Consider the following 15643-nt stretch of genomic DNA (forward strand, 5'->3'; position numbering starts at 1 on the left):
GCTTCTTAATGTACACAGCAACAACTAGCTTCCTGCACACCTGTGTCATTTCTTGTTCAATTGAAGCTAAGTTTGAAACGTCACTTTCAATGTTCTTGCAGATGTGCCATACTTTTCCAGAAGTTTTTTCTTCAGAGTTCTAAAACCTTGTGTTCCCATTGAAAGTCCTGATTTAGAAAGTGCTTCTTCAAACTGAAGTTTCAGCTCACTGGACAAATAAATTCTCCCATCAAGAAACCTGCAATGTAATTTGTCATGTAGCTCAGCAGCAATGACTTCCTCCATTTTCAGTCTTTCATCTTGTTCATTCTGTCTTTTCATTAAGAGCACCATGCACTTTAGATGGTACTTAGCCTCAAGTCTTACTAAAAGAGCATGTTTACACCTCATCCACAGCTAAAATTCCAAATCTTTCTATTTTTCTACCTGTTTCTGGATATTATTCTTCCTTTCTAGAGTTGTTATCTGCTTTACATTCATTTTATTTTTTTGTGCTGCCTTTTATGCCACAAAAAAGACAGCATGACTTGTATTCAAAGTTCCATTCATGTGAGTTACTGTCTCTATGCAGTGCTTCCCTCCTTTTGGTTGAAAAACACTGTGATTGAGTTTGGTCAGAAGACTCCTGATGACTTTTGCAGAAATAGAATTTCTGGTGGCATACTCTAAAACAGATATGTTTTAGAAAAAATAGGCTTTTTAAAACTGGGATTCTTAAGCAATTGCAAACATTAACCTGAGAAGCTATTATTATACTAACTTTTTAATGCAATAACTTTGGTCAAAATATCAATTTGGTCTGAAATGTCTTAGAAACAACAACTTAGTAACAAATGACCTGTGTTCTAAAGTAATCAAACAGTGTATCAAGTGTGTAACATCAACAGTAACAAGTGTGTCTGAAAGACTTGTATTCAAACATTTCTCCATGCATGCTGCTGTCTCTGTAAGGTATTTGCTTTCTTTTAATTGACAGGCAATGTGATATAGTTTGATCAGAATACTCCTGGTGACTTTTGCAGGAATAGAATTTCTAGCAGCAAACTCCGTTCCAGAACAGGTCTGTTTCAAAGAAATAGGGCTTTTTTATATTTTTTTTTCAATGCTCAGTTATGTAATGTACAAGAGCAATTCAAGTGAAATATCTCTAAATTTATGTAAAGGACCACTTTTAATTGGCTGACGCAATAGGCATAATCCTGGTTGAAATACTGCATGCTTTGAACAATGCATTAGCTTCAGGCTTGTTCAAGCTAGTTGATCCATCCTTTTGAAAGAAATTCAAAGTTAAAATACTATTAGAGCAGAATAAATCTTTTGTCCCTTACATGATATTGCAAGGATATACTTTAATGCAACCATAGATTGTAATAATATATCTGTAGATTGAATGCGATCTACTTTTGATTGTTAGTGCACTTAAAATTGTTTGTGGTATGTATAGTTAAAATGATTCAAGCTAATCAAAAGCCTATAAAGAAATTTTAGACAAATCTAATGGTAAAAATCAATATTCTATGTGGCATAATACATATTCTATAGTGCACAGTTGAAACAGTGATTAGCTATCCAAATAATGAGTGCCTTACTTTACTTCTTGTATGTGTGCTGCTCCAAACTAAAATATATTAAAAATGGATAGAAACTGTAGGCTATGAGGATTACGATATTGGGTAAAATTCTAAATTAAGAATTTTTAACTATTAGAGTAAGTAGCCTAGTTGAACTAGATGAATAAAACTTGAAGGAAGAGATCCAAAGCCTCAACAATGTCATGGGATGGTGCTTTTTAAGTATTAGCCACATGAATTTTCCTCTTCAATGGACCTTAAGGTTTAAAGACTTTGGGTAATTTTTAATATTACAAAAGTAAAATCTTCAGAAACAGGTTCACACTTTAAAAATAGGGTAAAATTCTATTTTAGCTACTTTTGGCTATCTTGGAAAGGGGTTAGGTTAGGAAAATGAAAATTTCAGGGATGGGTCTACAGGCTAAAGTATGTCCCGGGAAGGCGTTTTAATTACCTACCTCCACTCCTTCTTCCTCTAGAGGGCCCTGAAATTTGCCTACATGACAGGTCTATGACCTATTGAAATTTTGGCAAAACAACACTTTACCTTAATTTTTCAGTTATCAGTTTTTTTTTCTCTGGCTTTAGTTCTGAAATTGGAATTCCTGTTATTTGAGTAGAATTTTAAGCTATACCAATGCTTTTTTAAAAATTTAGGAAATGTATTTGCATATCCATAAAACCTTATAAATTGGGATTGAGCAAAGTTGTGAAGCTGAAAACAATTTTGTTATAAATCATTTAAGCAGAAGATCTACTTTGCTAAGTTTCACTTTTAACACATGGATTTTTAAAGGTCGTCAAAGGTCAGGACCTTCTGGAGGGATAACAAGTGGAGGCATCTACTTCAAAGTACCTTCCCAGGACATACTTTGGCCTCTAGACCCATTCCTGAAATTTTCCTGACCCAACCTCTTTCCAAGATAGCCAAAAGTAGCTAAAGTACAAATTTACCAAAAAAAAGCACTACAACAGCCTTTTGTGTCTTGCTTGATCCTTGATATAACTTGAAATTCTGCAGTCATAATAAAAATTGTGCTTTTGAAACTTGGACCAAAGAAATCAATAGGCTCAACAGCCAAAACTAAGTTAGATAATTTCTGTCAAAATTTACATTGTCCTGTCTTCTGATCTGGCCTACATGTCATCTAGGGTAAAAGACCTCTTTTTGGGAAAGACCACTTTTCTTTGGCATTCTGGAAAAATAACAATGAGTTTTTGGACCATCCCTTTTTACTACAGCATGATGCAATGTAAGGGCAGTAACAAGAACCCTTCTTGGTCAAATTTTTACCAATATTTTGTCAGCATGAATCAAAAATGTTGTCTCTGTTTTGACAAGCAATTAAAAAAAGAAAAATTATATTTAATATTTGTCATTTAGGACTATAGAATAAATATCAAGCAACAAAAGTTACATTTCTAGAATCAGAAGAAAATCAGCTTTCTGATAATATGTGAAAAAAACTGAAACACTAAAAGGATATATATATATATATATATATATATATATATATATATATATATATATATACTACTACTACTATATATATATATATATATATATATATATATATATATATATATATATATATATATATATATATATATATATATATATATATATATATATATATATATATATATATATATATATATATATATATATATATATATATATATATATATATCTATCTACACATATATATATATATATATATATATATATATATATATATATATATATAGAGGCTATGCACTCTTTCAAGCCCTTAAATAAGGGCAGGGTGGAAATGGTAGCTTAAAAAAACCTCCCAGGGGTAAAGGCTAGCTTATATGACACCCTAAACTCATTCCTGATAATCTCATTTTCCTACCTAACTGCTATTTTACAAGATAGAAAAAAAACTCATCTATAATTATGCCTATTGATGAAAAGAAACGAATTAAGAAAAGAAAAGGATTGAAAATTTTCTCTTTAAGAAAAACAACTTTTATCTTTTTCTTCAGAGCTCAATACTCATTCCAAATATAATAATTTTTTCCAATACTAATTTTCTGCAATAAGTTTAAACTTTATTTATTGCCCATTATTTCTGTTTCTTTTTAAATTGCACGCGTCGCAGGAGCCTTGAACAGGTAGCGTTGCAACCTTGGAAAAATTGTAAAAACAACTCTCGAGATAGTTTTTCCTAATCTTTTAGGTCATTTCTAAGGGTCAAGCACCCTTCTGAGTTACCTATTCCCGGGTATAATCGTAATCAGCGTGCTCGATATGACTAGAAACTGCTTTCAAATTGCATGAAACAGATGTGTCATGACGACCTGAAAATAAGCGTCTTTTGGTCTACTGGCGACCGTACTATCAGCACTGTCGTAGCATTATGAAATCATATGTCCATTTTTAAGAATCCGCCGCCATGTTTTTGGTTTTCAGGATCAGTAATTAGAGTGAATGCTTCACTAATTGTTAGTCGTTCATTCGAACTATCTCGTCCTTTGATGGCTAGGGAGAGGGGTACACCTTTCGAAAACCAAGAGTCAATTCCAAAATCGTGCCATTTTGATTTTACATGAAGCAATTTCTTTCTAACGTCACGAACAGACTTAGGCGCATCATTCGTCAGATATATTTTCTCGAATCCACCAGTCTTTTTTTTTGTTTTTTTTTTGTTTTTTTTTTCAGCTTCTTGGCGTTAATCAAAATCTCATTCCTGATTAGCTTCGATGGCAATTCAAATTTCTAGAAATTCACATTTTCCCTGAAATCCACCAACTTAACTGGGCTTGGGGCTGGGAAATCAAGGCCTTCAATAACAACCTTAGATAGTAATTTCTGGGCTCATTTCATCTTGAACTTTGACATTCCACATCACTAAATGTTTCATCATTTTCTTTGCTTTCAAATTTTATCAAAGTAAGCGACATATTGTCAATACATGACTTAAGCGCTATATTTTCCTCCGCCAACATAGATATTCGATTTTTGACACTAGACGTCTCTAATTCAATATTCTGGAAACGAGGTTTCAGCTGTGCCACTTTTTTACTAGATTCAGAAACAGTTTCTTTCAATTTTTTTTTATTAACTTCAATTGCTTTAATGTTAGATTTTAATGATTCCAGAGTGGCAGTATTTCCTTTAACTGTGTCCAAAATCAAATTGATATTTTCTGCCAAAGACTTTATAAAGAGTTTATAACCTTGACTCATTGCTGTAGACGCAGAAAAGTTCAGAGATTTATAAATTTTCTTCTTTCTCTTTCCCATCCTTTAGAAACTTATCTAAATTCACATATCAAAGTTCATAAGTTCACCTCACAGCAATCCGATTAATCACGGTTAATATTAATGTTCAACTAGACGAATTAATTTCACTTGTAATAGGTAATAGGTTTAAGTAGACGAATTAATTTCACTTGTAACATGTAATAGGTTTGACTAAACGAATTCATTCCACTTGTAATCTGTCCTGGCGCGAAGATCTCTTACTCAGCTGAAAGCATTCAGGTAATTGATAATGATAAGCTATCTAGCGGCCAATAGATAATGCAACAGATGGTAGCCCAATAATTCAAAGTAGAATATATTCCAAAATTGTCACAATAGAAGGAATTCTAGATCAACCTTTAAGTCTACTAAATCTACTTTTAATTCTACTTGCAGTTTTATAAACTGTTGCACTCGGATTAATTCAAAATTCTTCTAAAATCACAAAGCAATTTTTTCACTGTAGTCTTTAGTGCCGTCTCCCTTTGATTTATCTATATTTTAATTGTATCTATATTTCTCTAAGGATATGTGTGCCTTATGTGCTCCAAAAATCAATTCTGGAGAAATCCGAGCCCCCCGCCTTCGAAATTCTATGGTAGATACAGCCCTGTTTAATTAGTGTGCAAAATAGTAATGAAATTATTACTCAGTTGAAAGTTGTCAATCTAATATTTTGACTTTAAGATCTTTAACGAAAATGGAGTTAGTCAAATAAAATTTTGAAGAATGTGTTGCATACAATGCATAAACTTATATGGTTTTAAAGTCTTCTGTTATTTCTTTGACAAGGATTTAATTTATTGTAATAAATATTAAGATGTTCTAAATCTTTCAGATCGGCTGATATTCTTAATTTCTTTTCTTGCAGAATACAAAAAAGATGATATTCTTGTTGACTTATTCAAAAGAATTTATAAGGATTTTCCTAATGATGTGGGCTGCTACTGCATCTATTTTATGAATTATATCCACTTGAAAGAAGGCGAGGCTATGTTTCTTGGCCCAAATGTCCCACATGCCTACCTCTATGGAGGTAAGTTTTACAAATTTTATGTACAGAATTTAATTCCGTTGACAATATTATGCGTAAGCGTCTCCATATTAACCGAAGCAAGAAGAAGAAGAAGAAGAAGGAAATCTAAGGAAATCTAACATTAATATATCTACAACATCTTTCGGACGACGCCAAAAAGGAAAAAACAAAGCAAAGCACACCTTTAGCCAAGAACAAGAAGAATATCCGTCAGTGATTTAAACCAAAATTTTTCGAATATCCTCACAGCAATAATAATCGAAAACGAAACGAAAAAATTGAGCCAAGGGAAACAGATGGAAGAATTCTTTAATTAAAATTTATTCACTCAGCAGATTTAGCCATTTGGTTTAATCTACCAAACAGGTTTTAGGTATTGTGTCGCTCATCTGTTTATGGCATTTTTTATTGTCTAGTAGTTTCTTAAATTACCTTAACATACCTCAAGGCTAATTCAATGATCATTCCCAATTCCACTTCTAGAAATTAAAATGAGCTAGCGGCTTTGCTGGGTATCACATAAATGCTCTTTCACCTCTTATATAATTTAGCTTTTAACCATTCTTTAGATGACTTGATTCCGATCCCTGCAACTCTGTCTAATTGAAATTCTGTCTTATATTTCTTAACAGTTATATGCATGGCTGAGTGAGACATGCATAAATTCACTAAGATGTAAGTAGTTTGCTACAGCAGAAAGATGACATATTTTATATTTCGGGTGTTGGGTGAATTGAATACCAAAACTCCAGTCAATCCCGACTGTTATCTTTTCTTATTGGTCGTGTTCTCTTGGTCTCCTCGCGACAGAGAGTAATTGATCGAACCATACCTTCCTGATGTGGTCTATGAATTAAAAGTGCGTTTTCCTTATATAGTAGGAGAGCAAATTTCCCTTAGCTCAAGATAGGATGAAGTTTGTCACTGTTGATAGCTCCAGGTTGGCTAAAGATATTCCCAGAGAGAGAGAGAGAGAGAGAGAGAGGGAAAATCAGAGTATTGGTTTTCTTACGCCACTGCATGGCTGAGCAATTATAAGCTTAAGACATTGGGCAATAAAAGTAGATTTTAAGTAAGCTCTTAGTGATATCATTTAGCGTGGGTACTGTCACAGGTACCCCCTAACGTTCATACGGTAAACCTGTATGGAGTGTCGTCTCCACATTCCAATAGGCGTGAATAATACTTTTGTTTGGATTTCAAATTTTCCTTTTCTTTTTTAGATTGTATTGAGTGTATGGCGTGTTCTGACAACGTTGTACGAGCTGGTTTAACACCCAAATTTAAAGATGTGGAAGTGCTCTGTGAAATGTTGGATTATGAGAGCAAAACTAGAGATTCATATTTGGTCCAATGGGAAAGAGAAGATCTGTTTACTGAAGTTTGCAAACCCCCTGTTCCAGACTTTGCTCTGGCTAGAATAAAAGTAAGTGAACAAATTTAAGTTTTGTATCTTAAAAAATTTTGCTTTATGAGCTCAAGATACTTTTCTGAAAAAAAAAAAATCATAAATAAGATGAGAATTATTTTGATCGTACCTTGTACATTACATATTTACCTTTTTTTCTTCTTCTTTTTTTTTACTTCAAAACAGAGTAAAGACCAATTATGAACCTTTTTCAGCGCAAAGTAATCAATTAAAGTCGGCAAACAATAAAATAATTCTATGCTTAATGACTTTTCTTTGCTCTGTTGGCTGGTTAATCAGTTGATTGTAATTCTTTTTCATAATATCTCTAAATTGGAAGACTTCTGGAATTTACAAAAGCCAATTTTGGCCACTGATTTTCTTTAAGCCCATTTTTGCCAGGTGATATATGGTACTTAGGGGTTAGAATGATTGAATAGATGAAACGGCCATCTAAATAAATAGGGTTACATGAAACGACATCCCCTTTTGAATAGATGGCAGTTTCACCCAACTTTGGATTGTTTAATTTTCTGTAATAAATCTAAGGGTTTTCTTTTTTCAATTCTCTAAAAACCTCAAGCAAGCTCAATTTTCATTTTCAGCCGCCTGAATGCTCTCCGGAGTAGGGTCATACACACCAAGCCTTGAAAAAGGCTTGGCTTTCTTGGCGAAGCCAACCCTGGGTCCAATTCTTCAGATAATAACGTTATATCTGTAACTAGGTTCATGATTATGGGACGACCTACCATCATTAAGGTAATCCTAAAACCCCACAGGACATGTATAATTCCAACGTTGGTAAGCACAAATTCTTAACTAGTAATCACGTGACTCCTATGTTCACCACGTATAATGTGTTAAAACATGCAAAAGCGTCTTGAACACCTTCTACATAACATCCAATAATATAAATCGATTTAATCTTTTTTAACGCCGCCTTAAATGAGAAGTTGTAGAATAGGCTGGTTTAATAAGCCAAATTCGATACTTATGCTATTTTTCTAAGTCTGTAAATAAACGATGTCTATTGAAAAGTAAAAAAAAATACGGTTCTGTATCTAGTTCAGGGTTTTGTGAAAACCTAGATATGAAAAGGCTTAAGATGAGCTCATCAATCAAAATTGATTATAAAGCAATGTCCCAAATAAAAAGCTAAAAATTGTGAGAGGCAAACACCAACATGGTAAATTTTGACCATGTGACGAATAAAGGGTAGATAGTTCGGCAAGGACATTTGCCAAACCGTCTTCGTTGCTATATAAATCCCGGAGGGAGAAAAAATGAAGGAACATTCAAAACACAGAAAATAAGAGAGTTTAATAAAAACTTAAACTAAAGAAAACTAAAAAAAGCGAACAGCAAAGCAAAAAGGGGACTGAATCTAAAAATTGAGGGAAAATAAATATTCAAAACATAGACTGAGCATGAATTCTATTTATGGCTCTTAACACAGTCAAAGTACGACTCTACTTTGCTTCTGCCACTTGACTTTATGGTCAGATGTAATTTTTGCTCAGATATTCTTTCAATTAAATTGTCATTAGTGGGGCTTATAAAAATGCTCGGTATGTCTCCATTTAAAGAATGCCCCTTGTGTTCGATTAGCTTTGTTAAATTGTAATGTTTGAATTTACATCAATGGTATTGAAATAATAATGTTGTATAAAGTATCATATTATACCAGTTAACTAAATTTGTATTTTTGTTGATTTATTTGTTCTTCCAGATAGACAAGATTGACACTGAGTATCAGCTTCTTCCACGAACTGGCAGTATTGTCATCGTAATCACTGGCGAAGGTGATAATGATGAAGGGAAAAATCTGGAACAGGGAACCATATTATTTATACCTGCATATAAAAAGTTTAAGATCCGTTCAAGAAGTGATTTGTTCCTGGCGTACCAAGCATTTGCTAATGTTCAATATACATAACTTTTGTTTTTAGGTCCAGAGATTTCCAAATTCTTTCCTGCCTTAAATGGACTTCATGTGTCCTTAGATTTCACAACACTTCACGACCTTCATTGTCCTCTGATTTCTCAAGCTATGCCAAAGTCTCAGGCCAAAGATAGTTTAGAAACCGAATTTCTCCGAATTTGTTAAGGCTTGACTTTATTTTAATGTCGAAACACTTGACTGACTTCTAATCTTTCACGTTAATGAGAACTCTCCCTCAAAATAGGTATTAAAGATAAAGAACCACCTCGATTTGGAGCTTGAAGTATTGCCAAACGTTTTGTGGATTTTCCTCTAATCTTAGCGAGTTTGATTTGTCTTTAAGAGATATATGTATTTCTAAGAAATCTTGGAAAACACCCAATGGTTAATTTTCTTTAAAGATTCGGAGAATCCAAAACCACCAAAGAATTTGTATTAATGATTTCTATAGCCTACTTGAGTTTCTTTTTACACATGTTCTGTTTTTGTTTTTTGTTGTTGTAGCAAAAACAATTGCTTTTCAAGGAAAAAGGATGTCTTCCACAACCGTTTTAGCTTTCTTAACACTTACAGAGTGGTCCTATTCTTAGTTTTTAAGAACGAACGGTGTCTATAAGCCATAAGGAATAAGTTCTCACAGAAGCCAAGAGTGTTTCACAAACATTTAAAATAATTTTAAAAGGGCATTTTCAACCGAAGTATATCAAACTCCTCCCACGTAATAATCTAATTCCAATTGTCGTTTCCAGGGCTATTTGAAAGAGTCGTTGATGCAATCCAAGCTCTACAATTTTACCAAAATTGTAATTTCTCATAGACAAACCCTAGAGATGTGTTCCTATAACGGATTAGTCATCGCTAGCTTGTACTATCTGTCTTCTAAATTAGAGCAATAATGAAGTCACTTATAAAAAATTTAAGCCTATACGTTCAGCGTGACTGGGGATTACTGAAATACTAGTTAATTGACGTCCATTCATTTCAGAAAATCTTCAGCACCACCTTCATTTTTAATATGCCTTTGTCTATATCTATAGACATAAATCTGTTTATTTATATCCAAGCTCTTGAGCTGTATTTATGATGGCTAATTTGAACGTAGAGCCATTGTTTCTTGTCGGCCACAATGTTTGCAAAATTCTCTATGGGGGACGTAGATATAGAATTTTCTTAAATATCAGTGGTAAAAATACAGCTTGTCACCTTTTTTCTTCCACATTAATTCATGGATCAGGAATGCTTACATAGTTCAGAAATACAAAGTTTTGATATTACGATGAAAATGGAAGAACTTAGGTTAAGGTTTGAAAAGCCTAGAGAATATATCGTTAATTTTCCTCTAAATTGCATCTGATAGTATTGTATTGTTATTGTTATGGTTTTTTTTATTGATTAGAGGTGTTTTCATTGTATCTTTTTATGTCCTATGTTGTATTATCTTAGTCTGTGTGTGTATTCTTTCTTTTTCCCTTTTTTTACTCCTCTATCAGCATTTTATGTTTGCAAAGAGGGCACAAATAAGTTATTGTTATTATTAAGGGACCTGGATTCACAAAAATGGACATGGCACCATAGAATCAGATCCTGTTTTGGAGAAATTCCTTACTCCTTCCAGAGATACTCTTTGGACTGGAAAATTCAGACCCTTATGAATTTTCCGTCTGGGTTTTCGAGATGACGTTTCTTGATCAGCTCCATTTTCGGATTTTAACATGGATCTGATGTAAGAGAAACTCGCCCCCTTCCCCCTTCATTAACCTCGTCATTTAGTAGTAATAGAAAATTTTCTGAGCCATATGACATCATTTTTTTTCATTCGATTTTAATAAAATCTGTGCCCCGTAGTGCAGGACAGATTCATTTTATTTACATGAAAAGTAATCATTACCAAGGGAGCATTGAAGGAAACTTTCAAACTCGTCTTGCTTCCACTGTATCACAGTCATTTTCGTCACACTGGTTCTAATGTCGTTATAGATGCCCTGACAATTGGGCCAAAATGATTGACCTCTCATTTTGACTAATAGTCCTGAGAGGGTAAGGGGAAAAATAAAGGCTGTGGGAGAAATTCATTCTAGAATATTCTGAGTGTCAACTGATATCATATTTAAGTTGAATTCGTCTAAAAGACAATTTAATTAACCCTCTTGGTTAAATTATGAAGTACAAATATAGCTTTGTATGGTAGAGTAAACTAATAATGAATAAGTCAAAACAATTAGTTTTTCTTAGTCGCTTCGCCTTTGGCCTTAATCTTCAAAAGTTTTGTAATATTCCAGGCTCTTTAATTTAATGTTTCTTTTCATTTGCTAGGTCTGAAAAATTTGTTCCGTATCCCTATTAATTCCTGTTTCTTTTGGTTATTTGATTTATTTGTAACTTCTCGCTTTATTTTTATTCATTAAAATTCGTATCTATAAACTTGTGCACAATACTAGTTCCAGCAGGCTGCCCTTAACTTCGTAAAAATAAATGTTTAATTCGTAGCAAAATTACGTCTGATTGATTTGTACTTCCTGCTGATATTTTTTCCAGTACCAAGTTATGCCCCAATTGACCTTATTTATTTGGAGCACTTATTTATTTGACCTTATTTATTTGGAATTTATTTGGAGCACTAATTTGTAGAACGATCGTGACAATAGTAAAGATTAATCTGACCATGTTTTTTTTTTTTGAAAAACTAGATCTTTTCCTCGCAGTTCTTTAGTGCGGTGTTCATTTTGTCGTTTGAATTGAGCATATTTCGCTCATCTTTGATGCCTTGTTGCGTTTTGTAAGTTTTGTTTCCTGATTCACGGGGGGTGGGGAGGGGGATTCAGTTTTCTTTTTTCTATTGACTACTTTGGGCGGTAAAATTACTCCCTAGTTCTGAAAATAGCCATTTGAAACATTTCCAGAAAATTATGACTTTCGAGAGTTCAGAAAGCAAATGTTTTGGCCTTTCCATGTCCCCGTTAATGGTGAGGTATTGTGTTTCAGTCATGTTATATTATCTCATAATTGTATACGTTTACACAGTATTGGCCTAGATTTTAAACTACAGTTTGGTCCCCAATTGTTCTAAAATTTGCTTGGTCGAAGTATTGTTTCACGCTTGTTTACTTTTAGCGTAAATGGATTCTAAAAAGTTCAGATATCGAATTAGAAATATGCAAGCACATACTATGACAGTTACCCTAACCTAAGAACAGTAATGGCAAACAGTCTGACCGTCTGTTTGCCTGTCTCGATGTGTTTGTGTGTGTGTTTCTGTCTCTCTCTCTCTCCGTGTGCCTGTGCAACTGACCGCCTTGCCTGTTTCTGTGTATTGTGTTTCTGGTAAGATCATGTTTTTATTTCAGAAAAAATGTCTATCACAAGCAGAGATTGTGATTCGCACTTTAAAATGGTGCATAGGCCTAAAGTCTTTGCAGAATTTTATCAGTTTGAGAGTAGACTTCGAAAAGGGTTGTTTGGTTGTCTTTACTGAATGGTGTTTACTCACTTTTTTATTTCCCAGAAGAATGGTTGTGCCAGCTTTTGATAACCTTCTATAAAATTTGATGTTGAATTACTACGTTTTCACTTGTTTATTTATACTTTGATTTACTTCTTCGTAAATGGTTGAAAATACCAAAAAGATGACAACCTATTCTATCCTATGCGCTTAAATAATTTAATTGCAATTTTCGTTATTTCACTTATATTTTATCTATCATTTTTTCCTAAAAAGGTGCAAATTCGGTCCATGAAGAGATAGGGTGAAGGATATTAAGAGTGAATTGCACACGTAAACTGTGTAAATTCGCGATCCTTGCGACAAAAACACTGTCTATGCTGATTGATGAAGATCAGAATGTCAATCTTCAATTTCATCAGCATTTAAAAATTTTAGATGTTTTTTTTTTTTTTTTTTTCGCAATTATAATTCAGGTAATTCATAGCTTTATATATGATTTTAAATTCAATTAAAAACTGCAAAAAGTTTATTATAACTAATTACTTTTTCATAAAAACTTATTGGTCTAAAAATTATATCTTATTTTGCTGTATTGTGCTATATTATTGGCTACTCCGTAATTTAGTTGTAATTTCTGACATTATTATCTAAGTTACGCAATAGCATAGATATTGTGCTATGCTATTGTGCAATTTAATGGGATCCACACTGTTTTTGTTCCTTCCCCTTTCCTTTAAGTTTTCGATGTTATTTGTAATCTTGTATAATTTTGCACGTATCAGATGTTAAAAATCAATTCCTCTATCCTGTTTATCCTTAACAGACGTGTTAGTTTAGCTTCACGGGAAAGCTAAACTAAAACGTTCCTTCACTCATTGCAATTTTGCTCTGTATTCTAACCGCAAATTTCGTCCTAGAACATTTTGTTTGCAATTTGAAGGGATTTTTACTTGTTCTATGCCTTTGTCTTTAGCTGTACAGAAAAATTTGTAATTTTTTTCATAATTCTGTTTGCCTCAAATTTAAAAACAAAACGACCACTCTTGTGGGAAAAATTATGTAGTTTGTGCTATTTAAATGTGCTCATAAATATGATATCAATAATATAAATTTTTATCCAAAACTAATTTTTTATTTTTTTTCCAAAACTATATGTCCTTATATTTTTGCCTTAATTGTGTTGCTATATACTTCAGTAACAACCGGGAATGTTCCAATGCCTATATACTCTGACATATCTAAATCCTGCATTAGTATAATCATCCTTTTATTCTTTTATTTTATGTCATGGGTCGGCAAATTATCAATTTCAGTTGAATTAAGAAACTACGACATGAATTAAATTCCCCCTTCTTTCTAATCATCCACAGGTATTAATTAAAACGTTCCTTATTGTTTTGTAATTTCTGACATTATTATCTAAATTACGCAATAGCATAGTTATTGTGTTTTCTTACACAATAGTTCGTTTTCATTTAGTTCAACGTCCACTTAAATATTTCTTATATTTGATTACTGAAGTTATAAAAGAACGAAAATGTTCTAGAACAAAGTTTGCAGTTAGAAGTCAAAGCAAAATTGCATTGACTGACGGAATGTTTTAGTTTAGCTTGTCCACGCAGCTAAACACGTCTGTTAAGGATAAACTATTTTTCAAACGAAAATGTGACTTAAAACTACAAAAATAAACATGACAATTTTGCTATTGTGTAGCTTAGATAATAATTTCAGGAACTACAATAGAATAAGGAACGTGTTAAATTAGGATCTGTAAAAGATAAACAGGAATAGCGAATTAGATTCACGTCAGAACTTCTTAGTTAAACTGAAATTGCTGATTTACCATCCCAAGACTTAAAACAAAAGAATAAACAATAATTATGCCAATGCAGGATCTAGATGAGTCAGAGTACATAGGCTTTGGAACATTCCTGGTTGTTACTGAGATATGTAAAAACGCAACTAAAGCAAAAATATAAAGACTGGAGAAAGCCTGGGAAAGAAGTTTTTGGTATCTATGACGTCTTGAAAAATAATAAATGTTTTGAATGAATCCGAACAGCTCAAGCCAAGAGCATGGGAAAGTGTCTGATGATGCTATCTTCTTATGTAAAGAAGGATTATTACCTACATTAAAAAAAAAAATCAATGAATAAATTCGTCCTGTTGAATAGTAGGAAGGCCATTTTCGACTTCAATATAGCGTTACAATCAATTACGACCAATTTCCATTGCTTAAACCCATTGGAAAGCCTGGTCTTTAACAGAAAATGGTTATCAGTGACATAAATCAACTACAATATGCAAGAAGTCAATTGATCCAATCCTTTTTGTACCTGAAACCCAGACAATCATATTCTCTTGATTCTTTGCTGGCAGGTAAGATAATATTTTTATTCCAGAAAAAATGGCTATCACAAGCAGAGATTGTGATTCGTGCTTTAAAATGGAGAAAAGGCCTAAAGTCTTTGCAGAATTTTATCAGTTTGAGAGTAGACTTGAAAAAGGTTTGTTTTGGTGATGAAGGGTTGTGCCCAACAGCTTTTGATAACCTTCTATAAAATTTGATGTTGAATTACTATGTTTTCACTTATTTATTTATTCTTCGATTGACTTCTTCGTAAATGGTTGAGAATACCAGAAAGATGACTGGGAAACGGCACAGGCAGATATAACAAAGATCATACGGGCTATCTGTTCTATCTTTTGCGCTTAAATAATTTAATTTGATTTTTTTATTTCACTATTCTTTTATCTATCATTATTTTTTTTAAAGGTGCGAATTCGGTCCATGAAGAGATAGGGTGAGGGATATTAAGAATGAACTGCACACGAAAATTTTGTAAATTTGGAACCCTTGTGACAAAATCAATGTCTATGCTCATTGATGAAAATCAGGATGTCAATCTTCAATTTCATCAGCATTTCAAAAATTCTAGATGTATTTTGTTTAGACTATAAATTTACCGTAAGT

The 15643-nt window shown here is 32.9% G+C and overlaps 1 protein-coding gene across 3 annotated transcripts in view; it reads left to right on the forward strand.

Annotated features, from left to right (window-relative positions):
- Mpi (mannose phosphate isomerase) overlaps positions 1–13685 on the forward strand; it is a 31896-nt gene extending 18211 nt beyond the window's left edge. For all 3 annotated transcript variants that reach the window (XM_089103458.1, XM_089103459.1, XM_089103457.1), the window contains exons 5-7: positions 5713–5877; positions 7101–7303; positions 9015–13685. In XM_089103458.1, coding sequence (XP_088959584.1) covers positions 5713–5877; positions 7101–7303; positions 9015–9221 — 575 coding nt within the window. In that variant the 3' untranslated portion in view covers positions 9222–13685. The remainder of the gene's footprint in view (positions 1–5712; positions 5878–7100; positions 7304–9014) is intronic.
- Positions 13686–15643: the final 1958 nt, after the last annotated feature.

This window comes from Artemia sp. Qi Xiang Cuo, chromosome 17 (assembly GCF_049724085.1).
Source record: "Artemia sp. Qi Xiang Cuo chromosome 17, ASM4972408v1, whole genome shotgun sequence".
NCBI lineage: Eukaryota > Metazoa > Arthropoda > Branchiopoda > Anostraca > Artemiidae > Artemia > Artemia sp. Qi Xiang Cuo.